Raw genomic sequence first — 23,305 nt, 5'->3', positions numbered from 1 at the left:
TTCAATTCTGATTAGTGCAGATTCCTTTCGGATGGTTGCTTGATTCCAATCCCACGAAGATTTCTCACTAAAAAGAACATCTTTACAAACCACAACTTTCTTCCTTTTTAAATTGTAAAGTCTGTACCCTTTTGTGTATGAAGCATAGCCTATGAAAATGCATCTTTCACTTAACTCATCAAGTTTTTGTCTTAGTTCTTTCGGAACATAAGTAAAGCAGATTGACCCAAACACTCTCAAATGATTCACGGAAGGCTTTCTTCCACTCCATGCCTCAAATGGTGTCTTATCTTCAACTGCCACTGTTGGATGCCTATTCATCAAGTAGACCGTTGTATTAACTGCCTCACCCCCACAAATATTGAGGCATTCCCCTATCATGCAACATTGCTTTAGCCATTTCGACTATAGTTCTGTTTTTTCTCTCAGCTACTCCATTTTGTTATGGGATGTAGCTGACTGTAAGTTGCCTTTCCAAACCAATATCTTGACAAAACTTATTAAATTTTGTGGATGTATAATCTCCTCCTCTGTCACTTCTAAGAACTTTAATTAGATAACCAGATTGTCGCTCAACCATAGCTTGAAGCTTCTTGAAGATTGAGAACACTTTTGATTTTTGTCTTAAAAAGTATACCCAAGTCATTCTAGAATAATCATTCATGAAGATTAGGAAATACTTGTTTCCCACTTGAGTAGAGGTCTTCATGGGTTCCCAAACATCTGTATGAATCAATTCCAATGGAACTTTTGCTCTCTAAGCTTTACCATGTGGAAATGAATCTCTATAATGCTTCCCAAGTGCACACCCTTCACAGATTTCTTCATTTTCTTGGATACTCGGCAACCCATGCACCATTTCTTTTTCTTTTAGCTTCTTGAGACTTTGAAAATTCAAATGGCCAAGCTTTTTATGCCATAGCATTGAATCTTCTTACACTTCCATCTTGAATGCAGATTGAGTTGCATACTCAATTGTGAGAGGAAAACTTCTACTCTTCCTTATCTTAATCTTAGCCAAGAGTTGTTGATGATTCCTCCTATCATATATCTTGCAAGTATTGTCTCCAAAATATAAGTAGTAGCCATGCTCAATGAGTTGTCCAAGACTTAGCAAATTTTGCTTCAAATCATGAACTAACATGACATCCTTGATGAACATCTTTCCATTCTTCGTATGAACGGCAATAATACCTATTCCCAATGTATCGACTAGCTGCCCATTTCCCATCTTCACTCGGGTTAGGTTTGTAGTGTCAACATTATGGAGAATATTCTTATTCGCCGTCATATGATTGCTACAGCCGTTGTCCACAAACCAAACTTTAACTTCTTCTTGGACGGTTGTATCATGACCAACATTAAACATATTGGTCTCTTCATCTTCTGCTTTGGTGTAGTGAGCTAGCTGATTATCTTTGTAGGTACAGTCCTTTTGCATATGCCCGAATCTGCTACACTTGTGGCATTTCACTTTTCTTTTGAACCAACATTTACCAGAATGAGCTTTGTCATAAATTTTGCACTTCGAAACATACAAACTCTTCTCAACCTTTTTCTTCTCTTCAAAATTACCCTTTCCTTCCCACACTTTGTTTTTGCCTTTCCAATTCTTGTTGGAGTTGGCTTTGCTTTGACTTGAACTAGCTTGAGTTTTTGGATTCACTGTAAGTGTTTGGAAAGCATTTTCTACATCATTGTTGTCATGCCTAGATAATCTCTGAGCAAAACCTTTGAGAGAACCAATCAATTCTTCAACACTCAAAGTTGACAAATCCTTAGTCTCCTCTATGATTGAAACTATGTTGTCATACTTTCTTGGCAAGCTAATTAGATACTTCTGAACTATTCTCTCATCAGACAAGATTTCACCATAGCTTTTCATTTGATTAATAATCTCAGACAATCTACTCAGGCAATCATCTAGCAATTCATCATCTTTCATTCTTATATACTTAAAATCTCTTCTCAAAGATTTGAGTTTGATAGCCCTTACCTTAGTAGAGCCTCTGTAGACTTTCTCCAGCACATCCCAAGCTGATTTGGCACTTGTCTCATTTGAGATTATCGGAAAATTTTCATCAGATATAGCATTTTGGATACCCCCAAGAGCTTTTGCATCTCTCTTGATGTTTTCCTCCAGCTTCCTTGTTTGAGTCTCTGTCAAAACCATAGTACTTAGAGGTACAACATAGCCATCTTCAATCAAGCTCCACAAATCATGAGATACAAAAATTGTTCTCAACTTTGTCCTCCAGAAGTCGTAGTTAACTCCACTGAAGATAGGAGTTTGAATCTCACCACTGCTACTTGAACCAGCCATGAATTTGAAAAATTTTGATTCTAGGGTTTCACTTAGAATTTCCCCCCTTTTTGAGAATCAAAAAACGCCCCACTCTTTGATCAGATTGGCTCTGATACCATGTTGGTATTTAGACAATCTTTCATCATTAATAAAACTTGAATAAAATGATAAAGATTGAAAATCAAAGAAACAGAGTGCAAAGAGCTTTGGAAACAGAGGGCTGATGCTTTTTATAAAAACAGAGATATGATCTTTTCATTTAGATATTTCTGATATATATGGCTTAATACATAAGCCGACTGAAGTAATTGGGTCGACTGATAAAAAGAATGGGTCGACTGATAAAGGCAACAATTAGCCCTTTTACACAGAATTGAGTCGACCGAAAAACATTACAAATTACATGAAAGGACATCAAAAATTAGATAGCAAACAGAAGCAAAGGATTAACTTTAACAAGTAGGAGTCTCTCTGGGATTAGACATTGTAACTTTATATTTTTGGTGAAGCGTGACACTACTGCACTGCTAGTTTGAGGTTCAAACTTAGGTGTGACATCTTGAGTAGGGTGACCCTCACTACTGCCACAAGTAGCATAATCCAAACCGATTGGGCTGGCCAATGGGCTGAAGTCCAACCAGCGCCGAGCCACCCCATGCCCACCCTTATTTCCTAGATAGCAAATAGTGTAGCCTGAGCTCCCAAATTATGAGCCAGTATATAAATGTTGCACAACAGGTGGAACGAGGGGATTGTCCTTTTATGGAATGCTTCACTTGAAAACAAGGCTTGATCAAACTCATTAAGTTCTTCAGCAAAGGTATAAGAACATTACTTCTGAAAACTGCAACATTGAGTGTAATGTTACCATTTGAGATATATTTCTGATTCAGGCATTGGAGAGTGGTCCACCGGCAGCCGTCGTCACCACTTAAAGGTAACATCTGGCCCTCGTGCGGGCACTTAAAGAGAAAGAAGACAACTTTGGTGAGTCCAAAGTAGCTCTGGCATTTGCTTGCTCAACTTGTTAAACTAACACGAAAATAACAGAGTCCAAGTCAATCCACTAATGAGTTAGGTGGTTATCCAGTCAATTGTTAAGGAAATATAATAAAATTAGAATTGAATTTTAAAACATATTTAAATATTTAATTTTAAATAAAAACTAGTAATGTAATTAAGTTTATAATTTTATTCTATTTCTATATTTATTGTATATTACAATCTTATAATATATAATTAATAATAATATTTATTATATATTATTTGAAATACTAAAATGCATCAATCCGCAATATTAGTACCCGCTCTCCAATCCAATTGGTTAGTGATGCACGTAAGTATGATGATATTGATCTATATTTTGTATGAAAAAGGTCCTCACATGTTTGTCCAATCTACTTCAAAGTAGGGAGAAAAATACGCTAACAAAATGTTAGGTAATGTGTCTCAATGATCTATTTTTGTTAGTGGTGCAACTTGGGCGGGTTGGGTGGGTTGGAAGGTCAACTCAATCCTAACCCAACTTTTACAATTCGGGTTGGGTTTCATTTAGGTTCATTGTAGCTCAGGTTTAATTGGGTTCAGGTTGCCCAACTTTTTCGAGTTTAATCATGAAACAACTCAGTTTTCAAGAATTCCTAAAAAAATTAGCCACGTAACATCAAAGCTAGTCAACTTTAATTTCATAAATCAATCAAAGTTGCTGAGGAATTGCTTTAAGACACAAAGAATTTAAGTTTTGGAGACTAACAATCTACTATAAAGCTTTAGGATTTAGAGACTACGAATATGAGTTGACTAATCAAAGCCTCTTATTCCCTAAAAGCTTAAGTAATTATAAATGGTAATTTATTAAAAAAAGTATTAGAAATGGCGTTGGTTTTTGGACTTAGCCCACTTGAGTGTAGTATGAGAATTAATTGATATGGGTTACAATCTGGTTAGATTGTGTTTAGTTAATCGGATTGGGTTGGGTTGGGGATAGACGGGCAAATGATCAACCCAACTCAACCCAATCAATGAACAAGGTTGTAATTGAGTTGGGTTCGGACGGGTTATAACTAAAAAAAAAACTCACTTGTTTGGGTTTAAGGTTGGGTTGGACATGAATGAGTTCGAATTGGCCCAACCCAAATTGCACCTTTAATTTTTGTACAAGACCAATTGACGTGACATATCAGATAACATTTCGTATTGTCTGCAAATAAATGAGTTTTATAGGATGCCCAATTGTAAACAAATGAATTGTTGCTATATCATTAGGACATGAGTAGTCCCAAAGAACATAGTCTCGTTTGGAGTTCTATGACGAAGAAAAGATAATTCACTATATTAAAGAAATAGAAGAATAATTTATGTCCAACTTGAAAAATGAAAATGAGTTACTCATTAAGAAATCATATATATTACAAATCTCTCTCTTTAAAAAAATAGTAGGATAAGTAGACATAAGTTTTTCATGTCTAATCCTCTCTCAAAGAGAAATCATCCATCACTCTCTTCAATATATCTTGAGTTTTACAAGTTGTCAAATCCATTTAAATCCTAAGCAACAAAGGAGCGCTATTTGGATATCAAAGTTTTTGCTCACCAAACACAAAAACAAAACATTGAAATGTTGAAGTAGCCAAAAGACCGAGATGTTTATCACATACAACCAAACTCGTGACTTGGAAGGTGCAGTGCTCAAACATGTGATGCCCTGAACCAATTAACAAGGATCTTGTGGATGCCCTTAGTGTGTGTGTGTGTGTGTGTGTGTGTGTGTGTGTGAGAGAGAGAGAGAGAGAGAGAGAGAGAGAGAGTCACGACTCATGATCAATCATGACTCTAACATTAGAGTGGGTGAGGGAGAATGGAAATATTTATTTGAGGTTTGGCAAATTGGCAACGGCATGCGTTTAAACATCTGCAATAATGTCAACTGCCAAGGCCGGTGGCACACACACAAAAAGCTTGGCAGCCCATCATGAATGAATGTACATGGACGTTGCCCTTGCTGCCCCTTCAAGCTAAGAAACCTCCACGCCATGCTTATGGTAGCCTCCTTCCATTACTTAGCTCCTTTTACACCCTACATTCCACCAAATTGCTTTTCTGTTTCATTGCCATCAATTACATTGAAACAGTGCATAAATCACATCCATGCTTGTTTGCAATGCATATATTAATTGTACTTGTAAGGTACTACAAGACCACTTTAAATTTGATTTTCTATAATGATAATTAAACAAGACTTGTGACTTTTTGTAGCTTGAGTGGTTATGTATTCTTAATCTAACACTCGAGATTTTGTGTTCAACTCCACCGTCTAGAGTATTTCAATGGAGAAATGAAAATCTGAGATGTAAAAGCTATATTTACATCTCATTTAACATTTGTGGGAGATGTAAATATAAGTTTTATTCAATGTAAATTTGGAATTTTATTTACTTCAATATCTTTAAATGGCAAGGCCGAACTCCTAAAGATGTAAGAAGAAAGATGTAATTTACACGTTTCAACTAAAATATGTATTTTACATCCGTTCAAAGACATTTTCATCTCTCATTTGAGCTACAAAGGGAATACTTGGGGGAGCCAAAACAAAAAGGGTAGTGATATTTACACACTTCTTTTTATTACCTCCCACACATTGTTGTTAATTTGTGTCGATTTTCTTCAATCCATTCGAACTAACAGCCGAAAATTATGAGCGGAGTGTGGATAGCACCACCCTATAGATCTTAGTTAAAGAGATGGGGTCAAAAAGTGGTTTGCTCGTGATAACCATGAATTTAATTAGTATGTTTATGAGAGGTTTTTCAGTGTGACCGGTACACGGGGTGGTACACCACGTGTCACTAAACAAATGGTAGGATATGTGTGCTAAAAGGTTAATAACTTAAAAAATAAAATTTCCCACCATTACTATTAAAACACGTAGTGTATCACTTGTATTCCAGTCACAACTAAAAATTTCTCGTATGCTTATATGGGTGTGAAAACCTATGAATTAAGGAGTAATTAAGGACATAGTGGTTCTTAGAAGATTAAGAATTAAGGCACTCAAGTACAGCAAAAGCATGATTAAGAGAAACTAAAGTATTGAAGATATTAAGGTTGTGAACAAATTAAATGACAATCATACCCTGCACAACCTCTTCAAGGACCGGCACGCACCGTCCATATGATACAATGCTTCGTAAAAAATGCAACAAAATTAACCTTTAAAGGGTATTTCTGGAAATTTAGACATTCTTATTAGGGTTCGGGGAGATCAGTACAGTACACCACCATCATTCTGTTCCCTCCTCGACCTCTTCTCCATCACCAAAATTCTAGTCCAAGCGAAGCGACAACCACTCCCTCCTCGGACCTTATAAAAGCCACACTAATGCACCCAAAAGTTTCATACGAAAAGACTAACTACTACTACATACATTAGCAAGAGAGAAAAAATGGCTTATAGGGTTTCTATCTTTCTCTTCTTCGCTTCTCTGACGTTTCTCTCCGTTGCTTTTGCCGAGGAAAGAGCCCCCCACGGCCTTGCCAAAGAAAACCCGACGGCGTTTTCACCTTCAGCATACAATTTTTTCCATCCAACGTCCCAAAACCCCAATGCCAAAGACCCATGTGTTGAATCCAATTGCTCACCATTGCCTGTGGCAGCTCAAGTACGATCAACAGAAGCACACGAGAGCAGATTCTCTACATCACAGAATGGGCGAGCGAGATTCGGAGCTGGTGGGGTTGCTGGCATTATGTTCGGTTTAGCATTTGCAGTCTTTATGGCAATGGGCGTTTACTATGTGCTTGTCACACGCAGAGCAAATATGAGTCGAACCAACACGGTAAAACCCGATGTATGAAGTTCTCTTCTCACTGCATGAAGCTTCATGGCACGACCAAGCTATCTACAACCCTAATTGGATCTCTCTATGATCTATCCTTCATTTCATTGTACTAAAACCAGATTATGTAGTGTGTATCTATAATTAATTAGTGATCAGTGCACGGTATCTGCGAGTTAAACATATTACTTAATGGCAATTAAGTTTGTTCACCTTTAGCATTCAAGCAAAACTGAGAAACCAAATGATTACCAAGCAATCTACATTGAGAGCAGTCAAAGATAGAAAATGGAGGTCCCATGTTAACAAGTTAAATAGCAAGTAACCCACAAGAATGAAGGTAAAAACAAAAAAAGGTTTCATGATTATGTCCTACGATTTTTAAAAACGTCAACATCGACAGTGGTGGAGCCAGAATTTTAGCCTAGGAGGGGTCCAAATGTCTCAATTTGAAAAACGCTCTCCTAATCTTACAAAAATTACTCTGTTGTGTGATGAACAACTGATGAACGTCGTTCGGGTATGGTATGGTGTTGTCCTCATCATCATCTTCCTTAAACTTAAACCCCAAGCCTCTCTAACTTTCTTCCTCTCTCCCTCCACTGATTCTCAGACCAAAGGCCTCCTCAAAGCTCACAAGAAAAGGATTGCTTGAACTCCATAGGAGCAACAAACCTCAAATCAAACTCAATGAAAGAAATTAAGGTAAAAACATTAGATTGGGGCTCTGAGCTTACGATAAACCTTGAAAATCATATGCATAACACTAAGCTTTTATGCGTGAAAAATCTCAGGATGGGCCTATGACCATCTTAGTCCTTTCATGACTCCGCCTTTGAACATTGAACTCGTATCATAACCAGTGTTCTAAAATCCCCACCTAGCGCACTTTGAGATAAGAATCCGCAAATGATCGTGTCATTTTTCAAATGGATGAAGGGCATTCCTAAAGTAAACCAAAAGTGTCACAAACAGCTGAAAGGAAACTCACTATTTGGGGGTATTTGTAGTAACAACCATAAAGCTAGATATACGTTCAGTTATGGATTAACTTCCAATGGTCGCAATGGAAGAAAAGATCCAGATGGATTGGTTTGACAACCAGGGCCAGAACATTCGGGTCCCATTCTCTCGTTTTATCTTTGGTAAATCTTGAATTGTCACGAAGGTCATGAACCATCAAGAAAAAGACATATTCACTGATGTAAATTAAAAATATATATAATAAAGTTTACCGGCAAAATTATTATGCCTTTAAAATGATGGTTACGATGCATTCTCTCCTGGTTTGCTCAAAATATGTAAAAAAATACAATGCGGGCAAGTTTAGCTCAGCATATATAAATGTCACGCAAATAGAACTCCATACGGGGTGCAGTGCAGCAATTCAAACCTATCTACCATCCAGATGAACTAAGAGATTCAATCACAGGTCGAAATGTCTGGTCCACAGCTTTGTTCCAAAGATGTGCAAGCTCTGCACGAGTTTTCCTTCCAAATATGGGCTCTGTAATCTGCAGAGTTTTGAAAGCCGAAATTATTAGAATTCAAGCAAAGCAAGCTAGGAACTCAATAAATCACGAAATATTTCAATCTATGTCACGCATGCTTAATGGTAAGTTCAGTTAATAGTTTCCAGCTACATGATAAGTTTGATGGAGATGATCTAAGAAAGAAGCCAAACACACAAAGTGCACACATGTCCATAACATAAAGGCATAAATCCAAAGTTTGCGACCTGACTTGAAAAGTGCACACAGAGTGCCCAGCCAAAAAGGATTCTACACTCAACTTACCTATTCTTCGACTTTCATGAACCAAGAGTTTTATCCTTCACCAACTTCTGTTACATGAGCAATAGCTGCATCAAAGAAATTTAAGCGAAAATTAACCTACTCCAACTTCAGTTTTCCTCCCCCAAACCCACCTTATTAAATGTTTAGGACTTGACAGTTCTTCCTACAATATCATTAGCAAATGGAAAATTTTAGATCCAGACCAAAAAATTGCCAGTATATGGTTTACAAGAAAGAATGAGGATCAACTTTGGATTTTGCGTAATAGTTGTTCCTATAATTAGCGATGAACAATGATAGTTGACCATGAATAATTTCAAGAAAGTAATAACTCTTTTTCTTATATTAATGAATATTCCGTCAAGTACATCATTAATAGGTCATGTATAAACTAGATTAGACCCATCTCATCGATCCTATATTACAACACAATACTCACAAGTCCCGAAACAATAATGCTTTCTATACAAACTCAAGAGAATTGTTATATTGGTTGGGACACGCCACATTTCTATTTATCCCATTGCCAAAAGGTTGTTCCTCTTTTCTGAGAAGATGCTACTTTGTTTTCGGTATTGCTTAATATCAAATGTCCTATGAGGAACAAACATTTCTACCAAACAACCATTAGGACCGTAAATTGTAACAAATTGTATGCAAGTGTTTCCACCCCACGCCTTAGCTATTCCACTCCTCTAACTTTCCTTTTGGGATGTAGCTTAACTGAAATAGATGCATATGTCTATACACCTACCTATGATTATAACTGTACATCATCAAAGTCAAAGATTTTCATATCAACAAGCTTTGAGGAGAAAGCAAAGACAGAAAACCCATATAATTACTCGCCGAAACGAATAAGAACAAATATCCATCCCCTGATTTTCCCCACCATTTCATTCCCCAGATAACCGTGATCATCACCAATTCAGTTCTACATTGTTATAGACCTCATTGGGTAAAATTTGTTGAGTTTATCGAATCCACAGCGGTACTTCGAGGTGGTCATGTACAGAAAATGATTATCATAGATAAATATAATAAAATCAAATAAAAAATCAAACATTTTCCACAACAAACGATCCAATTATACTGATTTTAAGCAATCCTAATCCTAGCCATAACCTCATTATCTGGTAAATACGACCAATTGGGAAAAGTTACAAACCAACAAGATTAAGACTTTACCCACTAAAGCTAGGGTTTTCAGTCGCCACAAACGACGCCGTAACACCAACAGTTAAACAAGCAAATTGGTAATTACCCGGGAAACTGGTTGAGGTTTGGTGCCGGAAATGGAGTTGTAGATGCATCGGCGCTGCTCGAACACAACGATCCCCGTGAAAATGCTTCCGAGTGCAGCGCCCAGCAGACGCTCCTGCATTTTTCAAATTTTGTTCATACGAGAAAATCACGAATCGAAACAAAAAGGTTTGAATTTGTAATTTCGATTGAAGACTACCTGAGCAAGAACGCTAATCATGGCGGATGTGCGTATGGAATTTGGGGCTGTTCGATTTGATTTATGTGCAGATGGAGGAGAACAATGGGTAGCTGATTTTGTTCGGCTCGCGCGACAGGGGAGAGGACTTGATTTGGGCTGGGTTTAAATTTATAAACTCCAGGCCCAACCCAAAAGAGATTAACATGGGCAGGCCCAGTATAATGCATAAATGGGTTCTAACCCGTTACCCTAACTGAATCCGGTTAAGAATATCAACCCGTATAAGACGGGTTGTGAGAGGATGGGTTGAGCTCGGGTTCACGAATTGTCTGACTCGGTCAATTTCGAGCAATTCCAACTTGTGACATATGTTATGGATTGGTCATAGAAAACTTCATCGGCACACTCTTTTCATTCGCGTTCTTAGTTGTTCTTGGAGTGTTAAAAACGCTTTCAGATAAATAAAATAGTTGGAATTTCATTTTAAAACCAATTTCGACAAGCAAAACTAGTTAAACTCCTTATAAATGTACTGAAAGTTTATCTCCAATGGAAATGTTACATTAAAATGTCAAATTTTATTTTTTTATAGCTGATATGGCAAAATAACATTTTGTAAAGTTTCATATTCCAACTAAGATGTCCAATAAAAATGTTTTTTTGGTTATTTATAAAATCAAGTGAGTCAGAATTTAATAATAAAATAATCAATAAGTGAATAAAGAATAAATGTATGGGCTCATCATTAAAATAAAACAAAATTTTTTTTGACGTTACCTTCAAATATGGCAGCAAAGTGGAGAATTTCAATCTATGTGAAATTTTGGTATCTTCTTTGGAACCAGAAAATCACATTTTTGTCAAAACACGTTTGACAATCTCTATTAAAGATGCTCTAATAAGACATTATTTATTCTCACACTATTAACTACAAATCTTCCCAATAAATATTCGAGGTTGGGTTGGGTTGGTACCTAGTACACACCAAGGCTATTGAAACAAAGCTTGGATGCTATTTTGGTGTAATTGACACAAACATTGCAACTTTTAAGGAATTAAACTTGTTCCCTTAAATGCAAATCATAAATATCAAAACAACAAAAAAGACATAGCCTTTGAGAAATCCTCCAACAAATTCATTCCCAAATTACATTATTTAGTTTCAACCTAAAATCACAAGAATTACTATCTGTTTCGGGTTGATTATTTGGGACAATTTTTTATTTTTCAAAAAAGTTTTAATTGTTAGGTTATTTGGTAAAGTTGTTAAATGAGAAAGTTGCAGTGTGAGAAAGTTAATTTAAAGCTAAACTTCAAAAGCAGCTTAAAAACCTAAGATTTTACTTTAATTTCGGTTTTTGCGCAAGCCAAATTGAAAAGATGCAGAAGACATAAAATGAATTTTTTGAACTACCAAATTAAAGATTTGCAACTCAAATAGTTAAAAATGTTAATATCCTCCCAATAAGGCTTTGCATAAAGGAAGAAAAGGACTAGGTCACAAGAGTGCTTCTTTTATTTTATTTTATTTCCATAAAAACCAACTTTTCAAAACAAGGATAGAGATTAGAGTCCCCTCTGCCAACGCTCGGCAGACAAAGGATATAAAGGAGAGAATAGTATTAGGAGGGAAGGCGTTATGCATGTGTGTCCCCTCTGCCAACGCTCGGCAGCACAGCAACCCAGTGTCATGTGACTGTCGCTGGTTGTGGGACCTTTTGGACTTCATGAACCGCAGGATTATGCAGGACCAGTCCGAGTCCGACAACGACTTGGTACCCAAAAACCCTCCTTCCTCGTAAACTCACTAGTACATGTATTATGTAGACCCATAGATAAGCCCTTTCTGTACAAACACACACAATAACACATGAGAATGTACTATGATACTCCGGAGTATCAGATCACCGTAGAAAATTCCGGTTAAACAAAAAATCTTTACGGTCTAGATGTTGAATTCCATAATAGCTTGGGTTGGAAGTTAGAAGTTGGAACTTGGAAGAAGTTATAATCTGGTTACACAACTACCTCAAATTTATGAGAGAAACTTTATTACATGCAACTAGTGGCATTACTCATGAGTAATTGGTGTGGGTTTGTGCCATATTGACGTCCTAATTGCATGCAAGTTATTCTTCAAATTCAAAAAGTAAAGTTTGTTGTTTTACCACTTTAGTACTACAGTCTAGTGATATTCATCTTGACTTGTAAGTGAGAGTTCGTAGGTTTGATTCTCGCTAAAGGCAAATTTAAACTAAATTATTACTAGCTTATTGTGAGGCTAAGTTCACTTCCTCTCCCTTAGTGTAGATAATATCGATTGTTAAAAAAAAAAAAAAAATCTGTTGCTTGGCAAAGAATACAATCTCAAATTTGTTCTTACTTTGGAAAGAGAAAATTCATCAAAAAATTCGATCATTGTAATCGTTGTCTATGCACATGTGAAACTGTTAGCCATTAATGTATTGTGAGATTAGCTTGTATCAACGGATGAAATTTCACTCTTATTTAAGTAAGTGTCCCAACACATCTTCTCATTGACTGAATTGTACTTATATCATGTAGACTCAAATACCCTATATAATAAATGTAATGGCATATGAAAAAGTACACACAACATGCTCAGTTTCTACGTAAGTTGACAAACACTTAAAAACTAAAACCTCTTATGAATCTATATAAGAGTTGTGCAAGTAATATTCGTTCATACGTACATAAATGACTGTCAACCGTTGATACATTGTGATACTCGTTTGAATTAATAGTTAAAATCTCACATAATAACTGTCCAAATCATTTCTAATTCTCTATAAAGCAACACAAACAATGATTTGAATTTCTTAAATTTGAAAAATTAATAATTTAATGCTATATAGTTATCTGAGACGGTCAACAAATGTGAAAGAGGCCCAAAAACAAAGAGGGGTTTTGAAGAACAACTGTTAATATGTCATAGCATAGGAACATCCGGACCTACTTGGAACATGTCCTGTGTGTCATATCATTCATTATGTCTGTGTTTAGCTGCTTTTCTGGGAGAAGAAGTCTTTGTTTCCAATGTAAACCTGCACAAGGGACCTCAACAAGCTCAAAATACAAGAATTCTCCGGTAAGCTGAAGCCTTCTATGGCAGCAACAAAATAAGCTGTTTTTTCCATAATCTATGAATCTCTTCAGCTCCATTTTTGCAGGGCATGTCAGCTTTTTTTTTTGTCCCTCTCTCTCCGTCTCTCTAGACTATATATATGTGTGTGTGTGTATATATATATTTATTTTATTTTATTTTATTTTATTTTCCTTGACATGTAGAAGAAGAAAAAAAAAAGTTTGCAAAAGATTGTCACAGAAAACATGTTCTAACATTGAAGGGAAGGTCCATTTAGTCACCCTTTAGCTTTGTGTTGACTAACTTTTTCTGCATATCAGGACTGGTTTTACACTGTTCTTGTGAAACAATCAAAAACCCAAAAATCTGCAAAGATTTGGAAATTTGGGGTCTCATTACTTTAGCGAGAATCCTAAGAATTTTCTGTACAGCAGAAGTAAAAGCCCTGTCAGAAAAAGCTGTTTTTTTTTTCGTAAGGTGAAAAGTGAAAAACCCGAGGGAAAAGCACAGCACTTTCTTATCAATTATCATCATCATTCACTATCTGGGTTCTGGGACTTGAACATTTCCCAAGTTTTGAACTGTTTCATGTGGATGTTTCTGCGATTCCCATGGGAATCTCTTGGGATGTGGGGTTTTTGTGATTTTGTTTGCCAAGTGTGAATGCTATGTTGGGATTTTAGCCGTTGTACAAGAAACACAGCAAATGGTCCCACAAAAGACAAGACAGCCTGTTCTGTCGGTCTTTCAGGGTTCTTCGAGTCTCGAGAATCTGGATTGGGTGGCTGATTAGGGTTTTGTTTGGTTTATAATTTGCAGGGTGGTTTGTTTTTGGGGGGGGGGGGATTTTCAAATGGGTTGAGGCTTATTGACAATGCGCTTGTTCTGGTGGCAACAGCTGCCTCTGCTTCTTCTCATCCAGATTTTGGAACCCAGCAGAACAAGCTACAAAATTTATGGTACTTTTTCTCTCACTTTGCTTCCTCTTTTTTATTCGAGCGATATTTTAATCTAATCTAAACTGCCAGAAACGGGATTCGAGCTTGAGTCGGAGTAGGAGCATATTGCTCTATCCAACTTTGTTATTGCCTCGTCTTCTTGTGCATATTATTTGAATGAAATGGATGAAATCATTTTCTCTCATCCAGATTCTGCAGTAAGAACTAAAAGCAATCATTTTTCCTACTGTTATTTGACTCATAGGATGAAATCATATGTTTAAGTTGCTGCTTCCAATATGTACTCGGTGTTTAGAATTGTTTTGGATATCGGAATTCCCTTGTAAACTGCTATGCTGCAACTTCTTGTTCATGTCCGAAATGGTTTGGCTAGGCATGCGATTGACGCAAAATGTGCATGATGTTTAGGCTGTCATATTCTTACTTCTTGTTGGTTTTGAGTAATATGCTTTGCATAATCTTCATTGCGATTCGCATGTGGAAGAATGCTGATTTCTTATTCTTTTTTCCCTCTCTGAAATATATAGCTGAAGCTGTACTAAGTTTAAAGAGAGGAGGTGGAAGTCCTCAACTGTTTGATGGTCGAACTGGAAGATGTCCTTGTCCAAGACAATGGAAAATTGTCAACTGTCACAAACTGAAGGACCCTTGCATTTATCCTCTGTAAGATCTCTCTCTCTCTCTCTCTCTCTCTCTCTAGCAGTGCAGTCTGTAATATGTAGAAGTTAATAGTATATGATGATTCATTAAAAAATTCAGGGTAGAACAATTATTGCCTTCATAGCATTAATATAAGACGTAAGCGAACAAATTGATTACCGCCAGGAAGCTGACTACAAATTAAAGTCTCGTAGTAATGCATATCAGTACTTATGTTGAACATATCCTGAATTTTATAGTCTACTAGCCAAAAAGTTAATCCCCAGTTTGTAACAACATGCTAGTTTTACAAATCGGCTCCTTGGGGACCTGTATATTTGATGTTCTATGGGTGTTACTTTAAGAATCCAAGTTGGTATAAAATCGTGTTCAACTAGTTACATAAAACACATTGTGTGGAAGCCCCGTTCAATTTTTGTTTTACGATACTACCAATGTAACTTAGGAGACAAAGTCTGGTTTTTGTGCTGAAGAGCTTTATGAAGACTGCCACAAGTCTAAAATAATTTTAGTATGGTTAAGGGAACTATACTCTTGAGCTTTGACGCATATTGCAAGTACCTTAGATTCTAAATAATGTGTTGTTCACAGTTTCGTCTTTTGATCATATTTCTGTAATCATGTAAGAAGTATGTTAGATGTTATGCTTCAACAGGTTTTCTGGTATCTGTTCAGTTTCTTTGCGGACTAACGCAGTCAGTTTGCCACCTTTTGCTCCAAGACTTTTCGTTACGCACCCTTCAATTCAACTACGAAAAGAGCACCATAAACCAAGAAGCAGGAGGATAGAAGCCATAGTTGATGGGGATAACGTTACTCCAACACTCACACCCGTGGAAGAAGTTCGTGGTAACCATTCATCAAAACCGAAAGTTGCAGCAATTACCGGTGGAGTTGTTGCCACTCTGCTTGTGATTATCATAGTGATGCTCGTTTACATCTGCTTGATGCGTGTAAAAAGATTAACTAGGCGAACATCTGAGACAGCGTCATCTCCACCATCACCCACTGGTAAGATAGCTCATAGCCATTTGAGGAATTTTCAGGCCCTGAAAGTATGTAAAATGACTCAAATGAGGAAAACATCTAACTGCATTGATCATTAGCCAAAGAATTCCGTGGATTCCTTGCATCGCATATGCCTTCACTTCAGCCTTCCAGGCAGTTTATTGAAAGGGGCATGACATAAAACATGTGAAATACCAGTTGCCGTCCGTATTCTTGTTAAGTCAAATGATGAACAATACAATTTTATACTGTTTCGAAGGCTTCAAATTGAAGCAGCACTGGGGTAAGTAATGAGTTTCTGGCCACACACACCCACTTTGGTACAATACGGAAATGCCTTTCTCAAATTGGGGTTTCCCAAACAGGTCCTCAAGATAAATCAACTTGCTTCTTCTACGAAAGGGAGCAAAACATCCATGTGTTTCGATTATTTGTATTTACCACTTTGCATTCTAATTAACCAAAAAAAAAAAGTTGGAATCTTCCTAGCTAGATGGTCCAAAGTTGGCATTATGCGGTGCGTCTTGTAGAATTCAGTTCCAGTGTACGTCACTTCTGCCTCTCTGCATAAAAGTACTCTCTATCGTTGATGATGTCTTAAAAAGATTACAGATGTAACAGTAGGATGTGACTGAAAATGATGCAAAGTTTGTTTCATGCTTGATTGATAATGTTGTACAAAATATTAATTGGTGTTTTATCTGTTAAAATTTGGTTTGGCTCACTGCGGTAAGTTTGGTGAATTGGTTTCTTCTTTGATTTCTTTCAGTTCAGTGGGAAAGAGGGGACACATCTCCCTACGCCGTTGCTCATTCTCCATACAGTGCACCAAACTTGAGGCAACTCACAATATTGGAATTGGAGCAAGCGACGCGCAATTTCAATGAAATTAATATCATAGGCCAAGGTAGATTTGGTTTGGTCTACAAGGGATTGCTCCAAGATGGAACTATTGTGGCTATCAAGAGACGCCTACATGCCCCAACTCAGTATTTCTTTCATGAGGTTCGCAAGTGCCGATTCATATTTCTTATCTAGTAAACCATGACTTTCTTAGAGAGGTAGTGCGTAGAAAATGATTTGGTAGCAACTTCTGAGTATTCTGACTTCTCTTGATGTGATACAGGTGAAGCACGTAGCTCGTGTCAACCACGTGCATATTCTTAGGCTTATTGGTTATTGTCAAGATGCTACTCAACAGTTACTTGTATATGACTATCTTCCAAATGGAAATGTTGGGAATCATCTATATGGTACTCTCTCTCTCTCTCTCTCTCTCTCTCTCTCTCTCTCTCGTTCTCTCTCTTCCCCTCTTTAACAACATAATTATGCAGATGCTGAAGGTTTACCTATTGGAAAGTTGGGCATAAAGCACAGGCTATCGATTGCTTTGGGAGCAGCCAAAGGTACATCACCTGCTTCAAGTTCTTGTGCAAGTCTTTCTCTTTTGCATTAAATAATTGAACTTCCTCTTTTGGTTATTTTGCACAAAAGGACTTGCGCACCTTCACAGTTTGGTGCCTCCTCTTCTGCACATGCATTTTGGTACAAGCAATGTTCTACTGGATGAAAGCTTTACTGCCAAGGTGTCTGATTATGGACTAACCAAATTGCTAGTGGGTCATCATGCTGGCTCATCTTCAGCCGTAGATTGCTTTCGTGACCCAGAGTATGTAATCTATCCTCAAAATGCTAAGTCTATGCTAGATTGTAGGATGCGGATAGCACCTCTTTGTGCCTGTAATGCTATTTGTCACTAATGATCAAGATTGCTTGATGTGCAAGAATTGCCTGCGTGGAATAGAAGAGTAAGTTTCCTCCTCCACTAACTTATTGACCAAAGATTCCTTGGTCAATTCGTTGCAGGTCATTTTCGCACGTTATGCAATCTAGATTGGTGAAAACAGTCTAACACTAAACAGTACCATTGATTGTGTCGAGTTCTATAATCAGTTGAGTGCCAAACTATCAAGATTAGAAGTTGATTGTATTACGGTATGATTAACTTTCTTCTAGTACTACATTGAGCAGCTAGTAACAGTCTGCTTCTGAGTGCTTCATCAAGTTATGCCTCTAGTTCTTATAGTGGAAGTTGCTTCTAATTTTAAGTTGACTAATTCGATTTAAGAAAAAACCTACAGATCTCCTTCATTATAGAACTACGGTAGTTCTGTTTAGACTGAATTTGTCGATGATGTCTAATCTAATCTACTCCTTATTTTTCATAAAGGTTGGATTCATCAAAGAAGTTTTCAGAGATAAGTGACGTGTACAGTTTCGGGGTCTTCTTACTGGAATTGATCAGTGGACGTGAAGCAAATGCAAGAAACCAGTTGAACTCGGGGGATAATTTAATATTGCAGGTGGCTATCTCTATCTTTCCCTAATGCTAACTTCTTATTCCCCCAGTCTTTACCTTTTAGGTATAGGCCATCAGGAACTTGTCTGTTTTTTTTTCATGCACTGCAGAAAGACTTAACGCGTTTAATGCCAAACGCCTCCCCATCTACACTCTTGCACTCCACACGTCTTTATGTGGATGGACACTTCACTTCTCTAAGGCAAGCAAAATGATAGCTGAAGCTCTCTCTAATTTAATGTACATTCTCAAGATTCCAGAGTAGCTTGCAGGTTGTTCTTATCCTTTTCGGATCAGATCAAGTGACATAATTGGAGAGCTTTTAAAGAAAGAATGAAGGTTTTAGAGACTGTGAGAGATGTAGTAGAGAGAAAATCCTAGTACCTCCTGAACGAAGGAGATCAAAAGTTTGTGGAGAGGGAGAATGAGTCGTCGGTTCTGAACAACACAGTCACTCTAGCATTTACAAGATCATGGCTCGCTTTAGGTTATGAGTTATATATGTTGGACATGCTTTCATCGTTATATATGCATTTATGCGTAGGTGTGAAACTTCACTGACTATTCGTACTTGCAAGCTTGTCATACAAAGAAGTTACCTTTTCGTTCGTTCTTAAGATCTGCTTATGTGACATAACTGTAAACAAAAGGAGAAAGCAACAAGCCAAGGTGCAGCCTATATAGTTATCGTTTCAACCCTTTCATTTCTTATCAAGTTCCGTTTGCTTTTGTAGGTGAAGGATTGCAAGGATTTGGACAGATTTGTTGATGAAACATTAGGTGGCATGTCAAGGCAAACTGCAAAACAGATGATGGAGCTGGCATTGATGTGTGTAGATGGGAGCGAACGAAGGCCGCAGATGCAGATTGTTGTGGAGGAGCTAGAACGAATTCGTCGAGGGAGAGAAAGTAACCATTTTCATATAGAAGTTGATGAGGAGATAGGTGCTGTGACTCTTGGGAGTGAGCTTTTCAAATGAGTTCCTTGTATCAGTGTCTTCTCTTCATTCTTTTATAGATTTGATTGATTTGTAATTAATTACACAAGAAAAATATATGATACTAAAAGCATTGTTGAGTACATGAATCAAATGAAAATAGTAAAAGTTTAAAAGTTCAGGGTTCAATGTATAAATTAGCAATTCTCTAAAAGCTGTGCAGGTCTTCAAGAAAATCACTGGCTTTTGATGTGCAATCTCTGGCACATTTTTTCCGATCCATCGTTTAACAATCAAATAAACAGCTTAACAACTAGAGGTAAGACATTGCAATGAATTTATAAAAAGAAACGACCAACAGGAGGGGGTGCAAACTGTAATTTGAGGTACGAGGTTGAAATGGTACCTAAACTTGAGAGTACAAATGTAACTAACTCTAATTTTAAAGTGAAGCAATTTTTTTGGTGAAAATGAAAACAAAACAAAATGGGGTCTAATAAGAACGATTTTAACAAATTGGAACCACTTGAAAAGCTCCATTTACAGTACAAATTACCCAACACACAATTTATGCAAAATTTAACAGACAAAGTAGTAAAATATTATTAGATCAGGAGCTAGTTGGACTATGTCGTCCTGACTCCAAACCTTGAAGAGGTTTCCTATTAGACTATTTTAGATAGCAAAAGCTGCGTTAGAAGTAAAGTAAAGAAACCATTTGTTGAGATCCATTGCTGAATCAATCCTTTGCTTGCTAGCTTTGTGCTGCTTCCATGGCAAGAAATTGAACGTGCAGAGATCATGTAAACATCCACGGAAAAGAATCCTCTCCACATCCCTTCCTCCTAATCCATCAAGTTTGGAAATCTAGACCATTGAAATTTGATCCGACGACTACAAACAGAGATCCACTTTAAAAATTATAATAACTTTAATCGTTAGATTAAATTTTCATAGCTCAGATCTCTGGACTTGATGGACTAAGAGGAAGGGATCCGGAGAGGACCCCTTTCCAACATCTACAACATAAAATTTATATTTATTTATATCATGGGGCCGATCCCAACTCCTAGTTGCTTTTCTTATCTCTTCACGCGTCATAAGACTTGCAACTTGCTAGTTGAGGATTGCTAGGATCAGGAAATGTCATTGGGTATTAAGAAGTAGACATGATTAAATTTGTCTAAATTCCTCTTCATCAAGTCATTAAAATACATAAGATGTTCATCATACTTGTTTCCCTACGCAAGAGGGTCTGAAGCTGGAGGGATTTTACGATGTTCTTGAAACTTCAGAATCAGTCGTTAACTATTCAAGCGAAACAAAGCTACCACTCAAATAGTACAAATGCGCTATAACGAGACTAAACAAAATACTTTTAAAAAACATTTTAAGGAGTCGTTTGAATTTTTTTTAAGAAAAACTAATGAGAAGGGCTTGAAAAATATTAGTTTTAATAAAAAATCATGTTATAAGTTTTGTTTAATGATTAGTACAAGACCCATATTAAAGTAGTCTAACTAAAAATGGCCTAACTATAATAAAATATGATTTGTCGATTTTACCCCTAACTTTTTAGGTTGAGTTCCAGATTTTCGTCGTTAATGGAGTTCATCGTTGTTTTGCAGACCTTCTTCTTTTTATTTGATACAAAAATATAGATCCTTATGCTATTTAATTTATATTTTGTTGAAACGTGATCGTCGTTATTATTCATAAAGTATTCAAGGTACTATTTTTCAATTTTTATTCGTTAGTGGAGTTCATCGTTTGTTTCTCTAGAAAATAAATTTGAGATATGCATGTTATTCAATAATAACGACGAGTCACTATTTCTGAACTGTAAAAATAAACTGTTTCTGGATTTTAAGTAAAACTGTTTTTGGAATCTAAGGGGAGTGTATTCAATTAGAATTCTCAGAGAGTTTCAGGGAATTAATAATTCCAGGGGTATTCAATTAGGAATTTAAAAGATTTTATAAAAATCTTGGTATATTCGATTGAGATTCTTAAAGACTTCTTACAATTCCCTATAAATTTAGGTGTATTCAATCATAACTTTTTGAAAGTCTCTAAAAGTTTAGGTGTATTGAAAAAGGAATTGGATTTGAGCGGATTTGTGATTTGGTGGATTTTGGAGGATTTCAAGGTGATATGTATAAATACCAAAGAGCTTGGCAAATCTCACCTCAACCCTAGAAACTTTGAGAGATTTTGAGTGTGCTGCTCTCTCCTCCAGAGAGCGTCTTCTCCAGTCTCTCCGAGCGAAGGTACAATCTTTCTTCCTCTGCAACTTCTTCCCATTATTCTTCTGCTTCGATTTTGTCCTTGTTGTGAAAGCTGCGAATTTGTTTCTTTTACCATTCATATAACCCTATTAATAATATAATCAATCTGTTATCCCAATCCTTTTTATAGTCATCTTCTCCAGATACCAGAACCCTGCAACCTAACCAATGGTTCTTCGCCATTGCCGGGCCAAACTTTGATGCCCACGATTTCTTCACGGTGAAGTTGACATATTATTAATAGGGTTCCTTGCATAACTAGCCATCTTCTTAATAGGGTTTTCAAATGAAGGGAAAAATCTAACTTCACCGTGAAACCTATTAATAACAATCTTTTGTCCCAATCTTTTTTACTTTCCCTTCTCCAGAAGCTTTAGGGTTAATAATATGCCACGGTACCTCCTCGTATTTTCCCTTCTCAAGAGTCTTTTTTACTTTCATGAACATATTGTTAGCTATGTATTAACTCTTATAATTATTTTAGGATTGTGTTGGAGCTATTGATGGAACACATATACCAGCAATGGTATCAGGACCCGAAGTAGCTAGCTATCGTGATCGTCATGGTAAAATAATCACAAAATGTATTAGCTGCTTGTAACTTTGATTTAGAATTCATATATATTCTTAGCGGATGGGAGGGTTTAGCTCATGACTCCAAACTGTTACATGATGCTGTATCAAGGAGGAACGGACTTAAAGTGCCAGAAGGTTTGTATTCATTCATTGATTTATTTACACTAGGACGTACCATAAATAATAACTTTATGTGTTTTATTTTTAGGTAAATTTTTTTCTAGTGGATTGTGGATTTGCAAATCGTCGTCAATTTTTAGCTCCGTTTCGAGGTGTTCGATATCATCTCCAAGATTTTGCTGGTAACGATCGTGACCCCGTAAATGCGAATGAGTTGTTCAATCTTCGACATGCTTCCTTGAGAAACGTAGTGGAGAGGATATTTGGTGTATTTAAATCTCGATTTACAATTGTTAAGTCCGCACCTCCATTTCCAATTAAAACACAAGCAAAGTTAGTGTTAGCTTTTGCAGGGTTGCACAACTTTCTTCGCAAAGAGTGCCGTTCTGATGAATTTTCAATCGAACAAGAAGATGATGAATCTGAAGATGAAGAAAATGATGATGAACTAGGTAATCAAACTCAAGAACAACAACGACAAATTGCTAATGCATGGAGAGCTGGCATAGCTACAAATATGTGGACAGATGTTATGAGTGATAGCATTCAAAGTTGAGAAATAGAATTAATTGTTTTTACGGATTGGAGTATGCAATTTGTGTTTGAAAAACTTTGATAGCTAGTTTATTTTGTAAGCCTTAACTTTCAAGATTTTGGATGCCAATGTTTAATTTCACTTTGATAGCTACTTGAAAACATTGCATTTGAACTTGGTATTGCGATTTGGTATTAGTAAGATGAAACTGATTTTGGCTTGTAAAGGGAAGGAAATTGTTGATCAAATTCTCTGCAATTCTCTAACCTCATGTAAAGAATTCTCTCATAATTCATGTGAATTCTCTGGAAGTTATAATTAATTCACTCAAAATCTCTGGAAATTCTTTTTTTTTTTCCCTCAAACTCTCTCAAAT

The 23,305-nt window shown here is 36.6% G+C and overlaps 4 protein-coding genes across 10 annotated transcripts; 3 read left to right on the top strand and 1 right to left on the bottom strand.

The window, feature by feature from the left end:
- Window positions 1–6,674: 6,674 nt before the first annotated feature.
- LOC103422926 (uncharacterized) lies at window positions 6,675–7,352 on the top strand. Its single transcript, XM_008360990.4, has one exon. The coding sequence runs from the start codon at window positions 6,748–6,750 to the stop codon at window positions 7,156–7,158; it is 411 nt and encodes a 136-aa protein (XP_008359212.1). The 5' UTR covers window positions 6,675–6,747; the 3' UTR covers window positions 7,159–7,352.
- A 988-nt stretch (window positions 7,353–8,340) lies between these two features.
- Window positions 8,341–10,554, bottom strand: LOC103422934 (uncharacterized). Its single transcript, XM_008361002.4, has 3 exons — window positions 10,399–10,554; window positions 10,201–10,314; window positions 8,341–8,654 (listed from the first exon to the last, which is right to left on the bottom strand). The coding sequence occupies exons 1-3, from the start codon at window positions 10,417–10,419 to the stop codon at window positions 8,538–8,540; spliced, it is 252 nt and encodes an 83-aa protein (XP_008359224.1). The 5' UTR covers window positions 10,420–10,554; the 3' UTR covers window positions 8,341–8,537.
- Window positions 10,555–13,280: 2,726 nt separating this feature from the next.
- Window positions 13,281–19,586, top strand: LOC103422945 (probable serine/threonine-protein kinase PBL28). Of its 7 annotated transcripts, none has more exons than XM_070818312.1 (10): window positions 13,281–13,489; window positions 14,306–14,445; window positions 14,973–15,108; window positions 15,827–16,116; window positions 16,883–17,118; window positions 17,240–17,366; window positions 17,448–17,519; window positions 17,608–17,782; window positions 18,344–18,476; window positions 18,583–18,823. In XM_070818312.1, the coding sequence occupies exons 2-10, from the start codon at window positions 14,361–14,363 to the stop codon at window positions 18,685–18,687; spliced, it is 1,359 nt and encodes a 452-aa protein (XP_070674413.1). In that variant the 5' UTR covers window positions 13,281–13,489; window positions 14,306–14,360; the 3' UTR covers window positions 18,688–18,823. The 7 variants fall into 7 exon arrangements, with proteins under 7 accessions (XP_070674413.1, XP_070674410.1, XP_070674411.1 ...); XM_070818309.1 differs by having other exon boundaries at window positions 13,354–13,489; window positions 14,385–14,445; window positions 15,761–16,116; window positions 18,583–18,822; XM_070818310.1 differs by lacking the exon at window positions 18,583–18,823 and adding an exon at window positions 19,207–19,586 and having other exon boundaries at window positions 13,356–13,489.
- Window positions 19,587–22,221: 2,635 nt separating this feature from the next.
- On the top strand, window positions 22,222–22,950 carry LOC103405444 (uncharacterized). The gene is made up of 3 exons (XM_070819542.1): window positions 22,222–22,264; window positions 22,311–22,409; window positions 22,499–22,950. Exons 1-3 carry the CDS (start codon window positions 22,222–22,224, stop codon window positions 22,948–22,950), a joined length of 594 nt encoding a protein of 197 aa, XP_070675643.1.
- The last annotated feature ends 355 nt before the right edge of the window (window positions 22,951–23,305 follow it).

This window comes from Malus domestica, chromosome 03 (assembly GCF_042453785.1).
Source record: "Malus domestica chromosome 03, GDT2T_hap1".
In the NCBI taxonomy this organism is placed as follows: domain Eukaryota; kingdom Viridiplantae; phylum Streptophyta; class Magnoliopsida; order Rosales; family Rosaceae; genus Malus; species Malus domestica.
Note: the sequence above shows the minus strand (reverse complement) of the source record. Positions and strands in the feature narration are given on the sequence as shown.

Bases quoted from the DNA above. Each gene is read 5' to 3' on its own strand.
- LOC103422926 (XM_008360990.4), top strand. From the start codon at position 6,748: ATGGCTTATAGGGTTTCTATCTTTCTCTTCTTCGCTTCTCTGACGTTT.
- LOC103422934 (XM_008361002.4), bottom strand. From the start codon at position 10,419: ATGATTAGCGTTCTTGCTCAG. The intron at 10,315-10,398 runs GTAGTCTTCAAT...TGAAAAATGCAG, and splicing joins TGATTAGCGTTCTTGCTCAG to GAGCGTCTGCTGGGCGCTGC. The intron at 8,655-10,200 runs GTAATTACCAAT...AAAACTCTGCAG, and splicing joins AACCTCAACCAGTTTCCCGG to ATTACAGAGCCCATATTTGG.
- LOC103422945 (XM_017328024.3), top strand. From the start codon at position 13,391: ATGTCTGTGTTTAGCTGCTTTTCTGGGAGAAGAAGTCTTTGTTTCCAA. The intron at 13,490-14,384 runs GTAAGCTGAAGC...TGGTGGCAACAG, and splicing joins CAAAATACAAGAATTCTCCG to CTGCCTCTGCTTCTTCTCAT. The intron at 17,367-17,447 runs GTACTCTCTCTC...ATAATTATGCAG, and splicing joins TGTTGGGAATCATCTATATG to ATGCTGAAGGTTTACCTATT.
- LOC103405444 (XM_070819542.1), top strand. From the start codon at position 22,222: ATGGTATCAGGACCCGAAGTAGCTAGCTATCGTGATCGTCATG. The intron at 22,265-22,310 runs GTAAAATAATCA...ACTTTGATTTAG, and splicing joins TAGCTATCGTGATCGTCATG to AATTCATATATATTCTTAGC. The intron at 22,410-22,498 runs GTTTGTATTCAT...ATTTTTTTCTAG, and splicing joins CGGACTTAAAGTGCCAGAAG to TGGATTGTGGATTTGCAAAT.